This window comes from Anguilla anguilla, chromosome 2 (assembly GCF_013347855.1).
Source record: "Anguilla anguilla isolate fAngAng1 chromosome 2, fAngAng1.pri, whole genome shotgun sequence".
NCBI classification, from domain to species: Eukaryota; Metazoa; Chordata; class Actinopteri; order Anguilliformes; family Anguillidae; genus Anguilla; species Anguilla anguilla.
In genome coordinates this window covers 29,598,210-29,614,011 of record NC_049202.1, presented here as the reverse complement: position 1 = coordinate 29,614,011, position 15,802 = coordinate 29,598,210, and the positions used below count along the sequence as shown (strand labels likewise).

Genomic DNA, 15,802 nt, shown 5'->3' with positions numbered 1-15,802 from the left:
ACGCCTAGTTGGTCAGGGGTTCATCCTACAGCAAGATAATGACCCAGAACATACCTACAGGCTATGTCAGAACTATCTCCTCCTTTTTCCTCTCATGTAATTTATTTAAGTAAAAGTAGATATAAAATGTATTCCTCCCCTATTTCTCAGTAATTTCACCTAGCACTGCCATGTTTTCACATTACCACAGAGAAACCAGGACCCTCCCCACAGGCCTTTGCTGAAGTATAAATGCAAAATATTGTGCGACACTTTTCGTTTTGTTGCACCACACTTGTTGAAAGGGTTGTGCAATGCAGTATAAATCAGGCTTTACTGCTCATAAGGAAAAGGAACATTACACACATTTTACCGGTGGTGGCATTGCCTTGAGAATCTATTGAACCTTTCCTGTGACTAACGCATCAGGGGACCGTTCATTTTCTAAACTGTCATTAATAAAAAAACAAAATGAGATCACCATGGGACAAGAAATGCTGAGAATTCTGATTCAACTTTTTAGAAAGTGACTTGGATTGCAGTGATTACAGACTTCTCAGCTTGAAAAGCAAAAAAGAACAGCCTCTAAATTGGTAGGCTATCCCTCTCTTGTTTCATCATAGCCCTGACCTACTTGGAATGCAATTGCAACATTTTATTATTTAGATTATTTGGCCTGTCAGACTACATTGGTCCTATAAGCAGGTGGTTCCTCCACTGTGTAGGCCTGCACTTATTGCTGCTGTCCATTTTTATTTGGATTTGACTCACTCCAGATTTTTATTATATGCAAAATTATTGTGCTGCGGATTATACTGTTGAGTTGTAACTAACTGCAAGCTATAATTGCTGCATTCTTCATGTGTGAGCTGTTTGCTGAGTAACAGTAGGCTTACATATGGGCAGAGTATTGATTATGCGTTCATGTTCAGTAGGCTATTGCTCGTCTGTCGTGCACAGTAGTCTGATAGCAGCAATAATTCAGTGATGTGAGCTGTTGTTCATTTCACAACATTTTTATTTGAAAGTAACTTTGGCAGCAGACCTGAACCTAGGCAGCAGGCCTAAACCTAAGCCTTTTGGTACTACCACATTTTTTTGGTGGGGGGGTGGGGGGTGTTGGCAAAAGGCTGTCATAGCCCTGGGGCACATGGAGTCTTAAGTCAAATTTATACTTTGTTGCACGACCAAGTGCCATGCGCCAAAAATGAAAGTGTTGCAGGATGTTTTGCATTTATACTTTGGCATAGGGCTGTGGAGAGGGTTCTGTTGTCTATGGTAATTAGACGCCAAACTGCTGATATTTATGTCCATGAGAACATTGCGGTGCCCAGTGAAATTACTGAGAAAGTTGGGAGGAATAAATAATATATCTACATTTGTTTTAAAAAATGATGCAAACAGAAAAGGAAAAAAGGTGGTCTGTCACTCAGATATATGGACAATATTGATGCAGCCATGACAGTGAATTTCGGTGTTCCTTTTTGCTGTCCAATCAACTTTGTGAGACAGAATATGAAGTTCTGCAACATGACAAAATTCCAGAGGTGCAAGACCCAAAAAAGACACTTTTTTTTTGTTAAAAACATCATTTTTGTCACTTGTCGAAAGGATCATGCGACAAAGTATAAATCAGGCTTTAATCCGGCCCTACCGGAAATAGTAAACCTCCTTGCAACATCTGGATTAATTCAAACAACAATTGCCAGCTCAGCTGGAATATCACAGTCAGCATTTTGTCCTGTGCTGTCCATAGTGCTAGATATGCTCTTATTGTGCATCAAAAGTCACATCTATTTCCCCACATCCAATGAAGATATTCAAAGCTTTAAACAGGAGTTTTTTTAACTGAGATTTACCGTAAGCTCTGCTTCATATGCAAAATGCGATTGGCAGGCAGTCCCCCAGCAATAATCAAAACTTGATATCAGACACTGCATAAATGGAGCATAACAGGCAAACCTGCAAGAGCCCGGTTTCCTTGAAGAGGTTTCTGATGCAAGATGAGATGTGACCATCCCAGTCAAATGGAACTCTCCCATCCCTGGGCAATATTACAGCCTATTTTACTTTAACCTGTGGGCTGCACTATAATAGGATCAGCCACCCAGCAGCCTGTTTTTTTCTTAACACTGTGGAATTTAGGTGGAGAAGTCTTTATAATACAACCTGATCAAAGTGATTGATTAGTTACTCCAGTTTTATCTGTCCTGCACAAATGAGTAGACTTAAAGTATTTACCAATGTTTAAGAAGCACAGGACCAACCAACATAGAGGAAGCAAGACTCATGGCAGGTGGATAAATGGACACAGCACAAGGGCAGGCTGGGCCCCTTTTGACATGTTTTGATCCATTAGTATACTATGACAAAGAGTCCGCAGCTGTTTCAACAGAGGTACAGTAGCACAGATTCAAGGTTCTCAATTTCTAACCACAGGCTACCTGTTGTTTTCACTAAGTAATACACTTCTGCAATCAGCACTGGTTTCTTTGTAGTATTATGTGAACGGTAATATGGAAAATAATTACTGGATTGAGGGAAAATGCATTCAAAGAATGCATAGGCTTAGGCTTCAGTGCTAATTCTGTGGGTCCATGGGCCACTGTGAACAGGTTGTACAGGAATAACATTCCTGCAGATTTTCACTGCCTTTATACACATCAAGAAAAGAAATTATGTGTTTACACTGTTATTGATATTTATGTAATATAAAACAGTACAGCATTCAGTCCCACAAATCAGTTTAATACAACATTTTCAAATTGTCGTGGACTTTGTAAAACGTAATACCAAAGTTTTATTTTAGCCACAATGATATCATTGCAAACAGAACCCATTTGTTTGAAAATGTGTCATTTATGGTACAAATGGAAAAGGAAGAGAACATGAGTAATTTTAAAAAGATCACATTTTTTGATTTCTTGTGCAAATATAGCAAGCTTTTTCAATATCATTATATTGGTAATAATAGATTCCTGGAAGCATTGATGCAATATCCTTTCCCAGGGAGCAGTGAGAACAAAACGAATGTTAACCTTGTCTTTCCTGTAAGCTTACAGCACTGTCACATCATTGCGTTGATGTCACAGTACTACTTTGCGTTTCCTGCACACTCATTTCTCAGTCAGTCTTTCCGTCAGACTTGACAATAAAGACTGTGTTTTGTTTTCACTGAAATTCACTGTAACTAACTCAATTTGTCTAGGTTTGCCACTTTGAGATTTTCCTTTACTGTTTACAATCCACTTATGACTGACCCAACCCTTCTGAAACATAATTCAATTATAGTAATACATCTTTTTGATATAAAAATGGCATCAATTTTCATATGTAAAATGATTATTCAATACTATTTCATAAAATGATAATATATTTGCATCATATAGCTAAATGTACAGTATGTAATTTCACATGCACCTTACAACCAGTTTCAACCATGACCCCCAAATGACCACAAAAGTGGATCCTTACCCATATTTTATCGATTCCATCAGGATAAAAAATACAACATCATTCAACAAGTATTGTTTAGTTATCCTACTACATCACATGTAAGTATAGGGTCAATGTCTTTCTTTAGAGTTCATTATTTTGGCTCTGTCTGCTTCTGTAAAGTGAACTGAGTTGAAGGTGAAGTCAGCAGCTACAGATCACAGCACCATTCATTTTATTTAAAATGAGTACCCCGAGCCATATGTTTTGGGGGATTATTTTCTATGGTGTTTTTATTTTACCAACAATAGTATAAAAGGAAATGAATTGAAAGCCCACCAGTTTTCCTGGGGCAAACATTTTCTTTCAGACCAGGCTATAATTTATCCTATGAAAACCAATGAAGATACTGCATACTTCCTAGAGGGATTGTGGCTAAGTACCATAGTGTATAGCAGAGGTGGGCAACAAGAGCTGTGTCTGTTTCTGGTTTTCATGCCAACTTCTGGCCTTAATTACTCAATTAACACCAACATTTATTGCCACCTGACATTTTAACTACAGTCAATGAATGAGAGCCAAAGACTATTCTTGTGCCCATTTGTGAAATGTTTCACTGTGATCTCATCTAAAAGTGAACCATACAGCCAATTAGGTCATTTAGCCAAGGTGATTGGTGTAAACAAAAACCTGCATACACACCGGCCCTCCAGCACTGGAATTTCCTGCCCCTAGTGTATAGTGAGCTACTGAAATACTGTATATGAACAGTTTTTCCATTAATACCCAGTGAACACTAGCTCACGATCAGCATCTGCTTCAGAGTGCACATATATTTACTTTTACTTTTTTACATATAACTACCTTTTTGTACACAGGCCCCTGAGGATTTACAGCAAATGAGCTAATCTCATTTACTCCTTAGGAAGTGAGTCAGCTAGTATATCAGTTTGTGCCCTCAATGGAATTTCCCCAGCTCATTTCTGAAGAACTAGTAACCCACATAGCACCCTCCAATCATCACGGTTTGTGAAATAAGTTATGAAATGCAGGCAATATGAAGTTTTGAAAAAATATATTTCGATGTAAGCTCATACATTGGCATTCCAGTGTCCAGTGTGTTTATTTTATGTTATTTTTACTATTTTTTAAAGTTCAATTCTCTTTGTTTCTTAAAAGAATTTTTAAACATTAATGTTGGATAGCATTGATATGTGTCTTGTCCATAGCACTCTTCTGTTGGTAAAAAAAATAACATGAAATTCAATTGTGCAGGACCCTTTCCATGAGCACTTATCAAAATGCAGGCAACCGTTCAAGTACTTACTAAAACTGAATGAATTTATATGCATTTCTTTCAAAAAAGAATCTTTTCTCCCTTGAAAAAAAAAATGGCAATGTTACCATAACATTGAAAGGACATGCAGAACACACAATACATCTAAAACATGATTCAATGAATAAATCGGTTGTTTCATAATTGTTTGTATATGCATTTATGGGTTCACTTTAAATTGAAAAAGGAAGTGACTGTGGAAGGAGTTCAATAAGGGAAGGGATGTGGTTTCATAATGAAAAGCAAAAAACACGTATTCATATACTTGCTCACCTCTTTTACCACTAGCAAACATATGCATAGAAACAAGAACAGTCAAAAAGAATCATTACCCCTAAACCAATCTGAAGAATAAGAACTTGATGACACAGCATTTGAGTTATATAGAACACTTAGTAAGCAGAATAGTATGACATGACTGATATTGGAACCGCAGCAGGAAACATACTTTCCCATTATATAGAAAAGATAAAGGTTCCTGGGATTATTTATTTATACAGTCTTATAACAGAAAACCCAATACCTGCCATGATAACCAGGAGGCCTGCTGGATACACAGTATTGGGGTGAATGATTTGAAAAAGTCAATAAGCGTTTAATACATGTTATAAACTTTGTACCTCTATATTATTTCTCTAAGTATTCATGTACATATTTACATATTCATTGTTTGCAGCAATGATGAGGGAGGCCAGACATCAGTATTCTCGGGATTCGGGGTAATTGCCCCACCAGAGAGCAGGCAGTTAGAGAAGTGAAATAGATAGCAACAGAGACACAGCTAGGAGTTTTCTATGCCTGCATAACTACAAGAGCCAGTCCAGGAAAAGTGGGGTCACAACGATTGAGAGGTTATGGTAAGGAAATGATGCCACCCGACAATACTCTATGGCTATAGGCTTTGCCTACCTAAATATTGAGACTGTGTCTGACTCCCTTAGAAATTGTGGTAAGATGTTCCAAAGTCGTGGGGCTCCAGGAGAAAGCTCTACCACTTGTCAAGTTCTTACCCTGCGTTCACACGGCGAGCAACTCGGTTGATGGGTTGCTCAAGTGTTCTAAGCTGAGGGAGGGGCAGGAGCTCCCCGTTGTATTCTCTTAATGGTCTCGTGCAGCTACATATTATTTAAGAGAAATAACGGCATCATCAAATATGTATATGCCATTTGGCCATATAACATCTCCTTTAGTTTCTATAATTATGTCAGAACACTGATAAATATAACTTGTTACTGCTATCTTACTAGCCATATATCTCTCTATCTCTCTCACTAGTTAGCCACCTAGCTACCAACATCTCTATCCTTCTCACTAGCTAGCTAGCTAGCTAGTGATCTCCCCATTACTGTCTTTTAATAGTTAGTGGCCAAGCTAGCAACCTCTCTATCTCTCTCACTAGCTAGCTAGCAAGGAAGTTGAAACTGCTGTCCAAGCATCGTCTTTTGACGCTTGTCCCTGTACTCTTTTTTTAAAACGTATAACACCGGGTGTTATTGTACCATAATAATAAGTTGTGGGTCCATTTTCCCTCACTGAGTGGAAAAATAATTCACAAAATGGTATCATATTGGTTGAACAAATAGGAAGCCTGAAACTATGATTGTCTGTTGCCGGGCAATGCACGTGAAAGGTTAAACTGTCGGCAACATTTTTTGGGCAACTTTGGTTGCTCAGTTGCCCAGTTGCTCGGGTTTCTGGACGTTACTCAGCTACATAGAGAAAGAATGGACTTCCAACAACTGGTCAGCCGAATTGCTCGCCATGTGAACGCGGGGTTAGATATTCTTGGGACTACTAAGTAGTCTGCCTTTTGAGAACTAAGTGACCTTGTGGGGTTCCACGGTAGAAGCAGGTTTGTTACATACACGGGCGCAAAATCCATGCCAAGCTTTAAAAGGAGCAAAACTCTTATAATCTTTCCTACGCTTAATGGGTAGCCAGTGCAGCAATGCTAGATCTTAGTTCTAGTCAAGATGCCACAGGCTGTATTCTGAACAAGTTGTAGATCTTTCAGCAAGGTATTAGGGTATTTGCATTAATGAAGCCTATATGTGACGAAAGCATGAATCAATTCCTCTGCATCCCCTAATGATATTACAACCAACCACAGCTTAAATTTGAAGCATACCGGGGTGTCTTGTGGCGTAGCCTGTAGAGCACTGCCCACATGCTCATTACAAGCTGCGACGTTGGCGGTTCGAGTCCGACCGCGCGACCTTTGTCGCATGTCTCTCCATCTCTCTTCCCCTGTTCTTCCTGTCTCTCTACACTGTTCTGTCCAATAAAGCTGAAAAGCCCAACAAAAATTTTTTTTAAGCATACCTATAAACTTGCTTCCAGCTAAATTTGAAAAGTAACAGCTCCAGCATACCTCTCTTACAACTGTCATTGTACAAATACCAAACAAAAATGGTGAACGGTGTGACAGTGAAGGTTTCTGATGGTTCTGGCATGGTTTTGGTGCACTCATTATCAATGCAATCATTACATTGATATTACACTTCATAATCATCTTATCATTTGACATTATAATGACCATGTCACTTCTCAGTCTTCAGACACCGGGGGCCTCATTTATAAAATGTTTAGTGCACACAAAATTGTTCCTAAATTCAAAAGATTTGATACTGCATGAAAATCAATGCACAAAGTGAGATTTATAAAACTTGACATGAAAACACTGCTGTGTGTACAAACTTTTCCTTGTGGCTATGCAGCTATACTGCTGTAAAATCTTTTCAGATATGAGAATATTTTGCCAATCCCCTCTTCAATTAATAAAGGTGTCCACCCACTTCTGGATTTTGTTTAAATTCTGATTACCTTAGTAGATTCCAAACTATTAGATGAGCCTCCTGGTTGTTTATTATCTGCAAAATTTAATTTATGTACTTTCAATTTCCCTGTCACGGTCATTGATATAAATGAGGAAGAGCAGTGGTCCCAGCACCCATCCTTGAAGGACTCCACATCCTACAGTACCCTGCTTGCTTATAGTAAGGCCCTTTTCATTTCCCCCAATGAGCTCAACACTATAAAGGCTGTGATTTTTTGCTACCTTAAACCACCAAGCATACAGCATTACATCATCGATTTCAGCACCCGTAGTGACCTAATTTCATAGATATTATGAAATATTATGTTGCAAAACTATTAAAAAAAAAAAAAAAAAAGAATACAACTGTATCAATTTCAATATTTTATTTCTAATTTATATACTGGTATGGGAGAATGCACGTAAATACAGGAACATTGAGCAAAACACAAAATGTAGAAAATAGTTAAAGAAATACACATGGCAATATTTCAAAAAAGTCATTTCTTCAGTCATAATGAATTCCGCTCGCTTCTCCCTTCCCTTACTCCCGCTATGTTGATTGAGCCTTTGCATACTGTGTATACTGTCTCTCTGTGTGAGCAGGGCAGGGCTGCTGCTTCTGTATTCGTCTTCATGTAATGATGGCATTGGCTCTGGTCTTTCTAGTGTTAATACAAATAACCTTACTAGGCTTGAGTTAGTCTTTTTCTGGAATTTCCAGCACATTAAGATTTTTTTTGCACAGAGAGCTACACCCATACCTCTCTGTCTGGATCTATCCTTCCTAATGTGTTTGTACCCCTCCTCCCCAAGTCATGTCCCTAATCTCAACAGCATCTTAGCCTACCCTATTCATAGCTGACTCACTTCCAGCATTTAAACAGATTTAAGCAAGATTTGTCTTGCAGAACCCATGTCATTGGTTCCTATGTGAGCCATAACCATTGGATCCCTCCCCTGCTTGTCCGCACGCTCCAGGAGATCTCCTACCTGGTCACCAGGCAGGCAGCACACCATACGAGATTCCTTTCATGCAAACAGACTATGCTGTCTACCCCTCTAATGATCTGGAGAGGCTGCCCCAACTTTCTCTCCATGCCTGCTCTGCAGTCTCCCCCTTCCCAGCTGTGGCACACCAGTTCCTTAAAGGACACAATACTCAGTTCCTAGAACTCTACCGATTGCAAAATGTGGAGTCCAGCAGGCTGGCCCTTGAGATCAAGGATCTTGCTCGTGTTCAACGAGCTGGTGACAGACAAACTCCCTCAGACTGAAACCCTCAGACAGCTTTAGCCACATTTTTACCCCCTATCACCCTATCTCTCCATAAGTTTAGAGTAAGTTACTGCTAAAATGGAGACACCAAGGCCACAACTAAAAAATGCTTGAGGTGGCTCCGAACAACTAACAGCAGAAACTGGAGAGGAAAGATAAGGCACTTTTAATTATTTAACGTTAAAGTTACAATCTCGAAGATTTCCGTTTCGTTCTCTTTGGCAGTACCAATGGCGAGAAGCGGTAATTGCAGGTGTGTTTTTGGACCTCACTTCCCATAGATCCAACCGGATCCAACCAGTGTCGCCTGTGTGACGTCAGTCAGTTGGCACCTCGGCCATGCCAACTATAATAACACTTATTATTTACTGAATAAAAAATGGTTGTTATAAAAGTAACGTTATGTACATACTCATTCATTGTCTAACATTAGGCTAACTTAAACTGTCTTTACACTGCCGAGCCGGGTTAAAATGCTGTAGCAGACCTAGGGTAGAATTAGTGATGATCGATTTCCACAAATGTTCTTTATCTACCTTTTGCCTGGTATGAACATCTTTACACTGCAGAGAAGAATTTGCGGGATTCTCTGTGGCTCGTGCAATTATGTATCTCGTGCACAATAAACAGTCTTTTTCGTGAATGACTGTTGTGTAATATTTTTGAAACAACTGCCTTGCAAAATGTTACAGCTGGTGTTTCTGGTTTTGCTAGCTAAACTGTTCGAGAATAAAGCTGAGCTGGGTGTTAAATTAGCAATCAGAATAAAAAGAATAAAACAAAGGAGATTTCATCAAAAAAGGGCATCAAGGCTGAAAGAACATATGAGGAAGCGTAATAAACTAATAACAACGCTAATCCATACTGCTGTATTCTTTTATTTAGTTTTCTCTGGCTTGACATGTTTACACAGAAATCAGACCCGGCTCTGCTCTACCTATACCCCGGCTTTATTCTGATCAATATATTGATGAACTTGATAGCAATGTAAATAACGGTAACGTGGCCAGTTCAGATCAATGATTCGCAACGAGACGAAACGGTTTTAGAATGTTGCAGAGAAAATTGCAGCGGTGTGAACTGGTTCGTTGCAGAGAGTCTGAAGCCGTTGCCTGGGGTCTCAAAAGACCCACCTTGACAAATCGCCAAGTGCAGTTTTAGAACGTTTACAATCAGACCTCTTGGAATTTTGCAAGTTTCATCCAGTCTTGTTGCGAATCATTGATCTGAACTGACTTTTTAGTTAGCTACATTGCTACGTTGCAACAAGGTAGCATTGCATTCGAGAGACGGTTTGCGAGGTCGGTACCGGTTGGTAGCGTTAGCTAGCGTTTTTTCTAATTGTTAGCTGACATTAGATTGTTTTAATTACATTAGCTAGCTAGCTAACGCAACGTTACCTGATATGAGAGATGGATACTGTGCGCAACGTTGTCTAAACTAATGTTGCCTTTCTTGACATGGTCCGGTAGCTAGCGTTAGCTGTGCAAATAGCTATGTAATTTAGTAACGTTACATTGTCATCAAATGTAATAGGAAATCTACATCAACAAATAATATGACCTCTCATGTTACACAAAAACTTATTAGGGTTCCATAACCCCCCCCCCCCCCCCCCAGTGCGCCGCTCACACGCAAGTGAGTTGAAGAGCGAGCCTGTTGCGTTAGCTCCGCCTACCCTCTCTGGCGGACCAACTACTGATGGGTGATGGAAAACGCGTCACTAACTATGCGCCGCTTCTGATTTTTTCCCAGGAATGTCGCCACAGACACCCAGTTCTTTAATCATAAATTATAATAATAATAATAATATAAATTAATATATTAATAGGCTCAATCACCATTGTGTTACCTAATTCAGCGATAGATAGTGACTTAACATACATTTATTTTAATGAAAATCTTCGAGATTATTACTTTAAGCTTTTAATTAATCCATGAAAAAAAACTACCAGGTGCGGAATCGTTCCGGTTATAATCAACTAGCTTACCTTTTACTAAATAGCAGTAACGGAAGGAACGCTTCGACTAGGTTCTATTTTATTTGCATCTCAAGATGAAAATTTATTTGGAATCAGCTTATAATAAACTACAGCTAACGTTAGCACAAAACTATAAAGGCAAACTACAGATGGGTGACAAAGGAAAAACCTGAATAAATGAGTGGAGAAACATAACATGCAGATGTTTCCATACAAATGTACTGCATGGGACAATTATGCAATTAACATCCTACCTTGCTCTGTGCTATGTATAAAAATGCTGAGCAGACCCAGTTGACCTTGATTTTGGATCAAGATGGCAAGAGGAAAAGATCTAAGTGATTTTGAAAGAGGGTTCATTAAGGGGCACGGATGGCAGGAGCTCCAGTCACAAAGACTGCTCAACTGGCTTGTTTCAATTGCAACAGTGACTAAGTGACATCTGCATTCAGTGAGGGGGTTTGGTGGCTCTGTTATGCTATGGGGGGGCGGGGGGGTCATTTTCCTGGCATGGTTTGGGGCTACTTGTCCCCTTAGGGTGAACGGTCACTGCCAATCAATACAAAGTTATTCTGAGTGATCACCTTTATCCTGTGGTGAAACATTCCTATTCTGATGGGAGTAGTCTCGTCCAGGATGACAATGCCCCATCCACAGGGCACGAGGGGTCACTGAATGGTTTGATGAGTATGAAAATTATGTGAATCATGTGCTGTGACCTTTGCAGCCACCAGATCTCAACCCAATTGAACAACAATGGGAGATTTTGGACCGACGTGTTTGGGAGCGCTCTCCACCACCATCATCTAAACACCAAATGAGGGAAAATCATTTGGGAGAATGGTGTTCCATCTTTCCAGTAGAGTTCCAGATACTTGTAGAATCTATGCCAATGTGCACTGAAGCTGTTCTGGCAGCTTGTGATGGCCCAACACCTTACTAAGACACTATATGTTGGTTTTTTGTAATTTGTCACCCGTCTGAATATAACGACAGTTCTGTTTTACTGCTGGGAGGACAGAAATCCATGAAAAAATCTCCCGTCACCACGAAGGTAGCCGAATTAGCTAACCAGCTAGTTTGCTAGCCAAGTGCTTAACATCATGCTGATTGTGGCCAAGGAAGCTTATGAATTTCAGTCGTGTACAAAATATGTGTCTACATAGTGTATCCACCATACCTAGTGGTATAGGACTACTTCTCCACTGTGTTAGCAAAATATCATGCCATTTTACAGTAAAAAAAAATCAGATCAGTTTGTCTCCACATTTTTTTAATGCAAGTCAATTTTGATGTGGTTTAAGAGGATAATGTCTTAGTAGCGAATGCAGCTTTCACTTTATTTTTGTATTGTAATGTTTAATTCCACCATTTTATTATAGTCTTCCATCTATAGCTAAAAATACATTGTATGTTTGTCAACAAGTTACCCTATGAAAATGACATGGATGTTTGATGCTTAAAGTGTACAATGTGAGATTTTTCCTGACTGTAAACATTTTGTTTTTTCAACTCTTCTTCACACAGTTGAATGTAAGAAAGAAGAATTCTGGAATTCTGATGCAGGCCAGTGCTTGCCCTGCTCTACATGCAAACAATTTCCAAAAATCCCATCGTGTGACACATGTAAGTGAGAATAATTTCTTCACAGAAAGTAAACTGGGGTCTTTGGCATTCAGTTAGAAATGTTAATATAAATTTAATAGATAGTAAATGGACTGCATTTATATAGCGCTTTTATCCAAAGCACTTTACAATTGATGCCTCTCATTCACCCATTCACACACACACACACACACACACACACACACACACACACACACACACACACACACACACACACACACACACACACACACACACACACACACACGAACGGTGAAAGGCTGCCATGCAAGGTACCAATCAGCTCGTTGGGAGCAATTAGGGGTTAGGTGTCTTGCTCAGGGACACTTTGACTTGCCCAGGGCGGGGGATCGAACCTGCAACCCTCCGACTGCCAGACAACCACTCTTGCCTCTTGAGCTAGGGCTGGGGAACAATAGTTTACTTCAGGGTGGGAAGATGGAAAAATGGAGGGAAGAAGGGGGAAGAAAAAAAATGAAGCAAAAAAATGGAAAAGACAAGGAAAAATGAAGACGAAAGGAAAATTGAAAAAGTTTGGGATTCTTCTCCATGTGTTTTCATGTAGCAATTTTCTAAAAAATATGGAGAATTATTGAAATTCAGTACATTTTTTCTTTTTAGGGTAGGAATGCAGAGGTAATGAGTTTTATCTCCACCTGAGACATATATAAATCTGATTTTATCGATCATACAAACTCTTTCTCTTTTGTTATTTTATACTTTATTATTTTTATCTATGGTAAACAGACAAATTTTATGTGTATTGTGTAATAAAGTAGCCCTAATGTGTTCCCTTTGGTTAAACAGTAAAGGCTCTTTCAATAAACAATTAATATCAATCAACAAACAATCAACTACATCAGAAGTTAAACACTTTTACTTAAATAACTTAAAATAAATGAGAAAACATAGTATAGCTGTTAAACAAATTATAACCACAAATATATAACTATACAAATATATAGCATGAGCAGATCTTATAAAATGTCACAAAGTATCCATACGAAGGATTCATTTTAAACTATTCACAAGATTAACTTGTGATTAAAAAACATGTTATATCCATCCATCCATTATCTATACTCGCTTATCCTGAGCAGGGTCGTGGGGGGTGCTGGAGCCTATCCCAGTGTGCATTTGGCGAGAGGCAGGAATACACCCTGGACAGGCTGCCAATCTATCGCAGGACACACATACCATTCACTCACACACTCATACCTATGGGCAATTTTGAGTTTCCAATTAGTCTACCTGCATGTCTTTGGATTGTGGGAGGAAACCGGAGTACCCGGAGAAAACTCACAGGGAGAATATGCAAACTCCACACAGAAAGGCCCCAAGCCGAGATTCGAACCACCGTGCCGCCCCATGATATATCGCAAAGATTTAATAAAATATAATTTTAAATAACCACGTACAAATATTATTTACAAAAGGGTAAAAACAAGTTATATTTTTAACATTTCTTTTTAATGTCCTCTAACCACTTTGGCATGGTCTCTGTGTTTGGGCAGCATAGTGTGCCTTTGTACTGGCTGTACCCTGTTCCATCAGTTATGAATAGCTCACATTTTCTGTGTGAATTTACAGTCGTGGTCTTACTGAATAACTGGTGGGTTACTCTGCAGCCAGTGCACCGGAGGGTAATCATAAGGTAGTATCGGCCGATGTTCAGGACCTGCCACACCTCTTGTGAATACCACACCCAGATAGCTGCTGGCCACACACTGGACCGCGTAAGCTGACATTCCGCTGGTAGTAGGGCATCCACACCAGGAGCCTGTGGTTGAGAAAGTGCTCTGGTGTGGGAGCCCGGTTGTAGATCAGGTGGTTGGTACCACAGCTTCAGGTCACTCCGCAGCCTCTGGTATTCTCACAGTGAAGCTGCAATCGTTTTCTGGTCTGCCAGTGGGATGTCTTGCCTTGTCTCTACGGGGATTGAGCCAGAGAATCAGCTGAAGCAGGCAGGATGGCGCAGGGAGTGAACACAGGCAGGGCAGCACAGGGAGTGATCACAGGCAGGACAGCACAGGGACTGATTACACTGCTGGTGGGAGCAGGTGCAGGACCAGCTGCAGCAGATCCACTCTGATAGTATAGGGCATATGTAGACAGTGTGACAAACACACACATATACATGCACGAACGCACACACACAAGCACTGTCAGTTGAAAAATAATCCAGGTCGACTGGAAACGTGCTAGGAGTAAGAAGGCATACAAATACAATCACACAAAAGACAGCAGCTAAAGTCATTTCATAATATGTCACAATTGCTTCAATTATTATATATAAATTAATCAATATATGATCCAAAGATGAATTGCATTTAATACTAAACTATGTAATTAAATCATGTGTGCTCCAACAAACCTGAGTAGACTTCTTAGCCAAATTAAGGTTCGGCATTGCAGCAGCATTACGTGTATCACCAGGTCAAGCTTTTACAAACTGGGAGAGAATGACATGTGAGAATATGGGGAAATAAATAAAATAAAATAAAAACCCGAAAAGAACCATTCCAAATAAAAATATAAAACATTCTAGTTAAGTTTGTTGTCGTGGTAAAATAAATAAATAAATAAATAAATAAATAAATAAATAAATAAGTGAAGATATCAGCAGTAGGAAACTTAAAATATGGTAGATCATTACCATTCCTAAATTCAGTGTTGGCTGTGGGGAGAATATGTGTGAGGCCACTGCAGTGGGGACAGAAGGAGCATGATTGATCATGATAGCTGGACTGCTGACCTCCTGTTCAGAGTAGTTGAGATATTATGTCAACCATTAGAACGAGAACATGCAAAAGAGCGGGCATGATTAGAAAGAATAGTGAAGCACTGCACTTGTTGTATGTCACTCTGGATAAGAGCGTCTGCTAAATGACTGTAATGTAATATAATGTAATGCTTCTCGGGTAGGCTCAAAAAAGCGTCATAACCCATAACTGTCCAATCAAATTTTATGAAGTCATCCATTGATGTACAATAGTCTTGCCTCATTGAAGTTCCTTTTAAAATTCTTAGGGTGTCGCTGTTTAGCACAATACCAGGCATGTTTTTGAACCAAGGAACTTTTTTTAGCTTCACAAGGAAAACACTACATGGCCAAAAGTATGTGGACACCCAAATGTGCTTGTTGAACATTTCTTTCCAAAACCATAGACATTAATATGGAGTTGGTCCCCCCTTTGTTGCTATAACAGCCTCCACTCTTCTGGGAAGGTTTTCCATTAGATTTTGGAACATGGCTGCAGGGATTCCATTCATCCACAAGACCATTAGCCAGGTCGGACACTGATGATTGGTGATAAGGCCTGGCTTGCAGTTTGTGTTACAATTCATCCC

The 15,802-nt window shown here is 39.5% G+C and overlaps 1 protein-coding gene across 1 annotated transcript in view; it reads left to right on the top strand.

Moving 5' to 3' along the window:
• The window catches only part of LOC118216619, a 41,007-nt gene that overhangs the window by 4,970 nt on the left and 20,235 nt on the right, over positions 1-15,802 (top strand). The window contains exon 2 of the mRNA XM_035397970.1: positions 12,353-12,451. Within this exon, the coding sequence (XP_035253861.1) occupies positions 12,353-12,451 (99 nt within the window). The remainder of the gene's footprint in view (positions 1-12,352; positions 12,452-15,802) is intronic.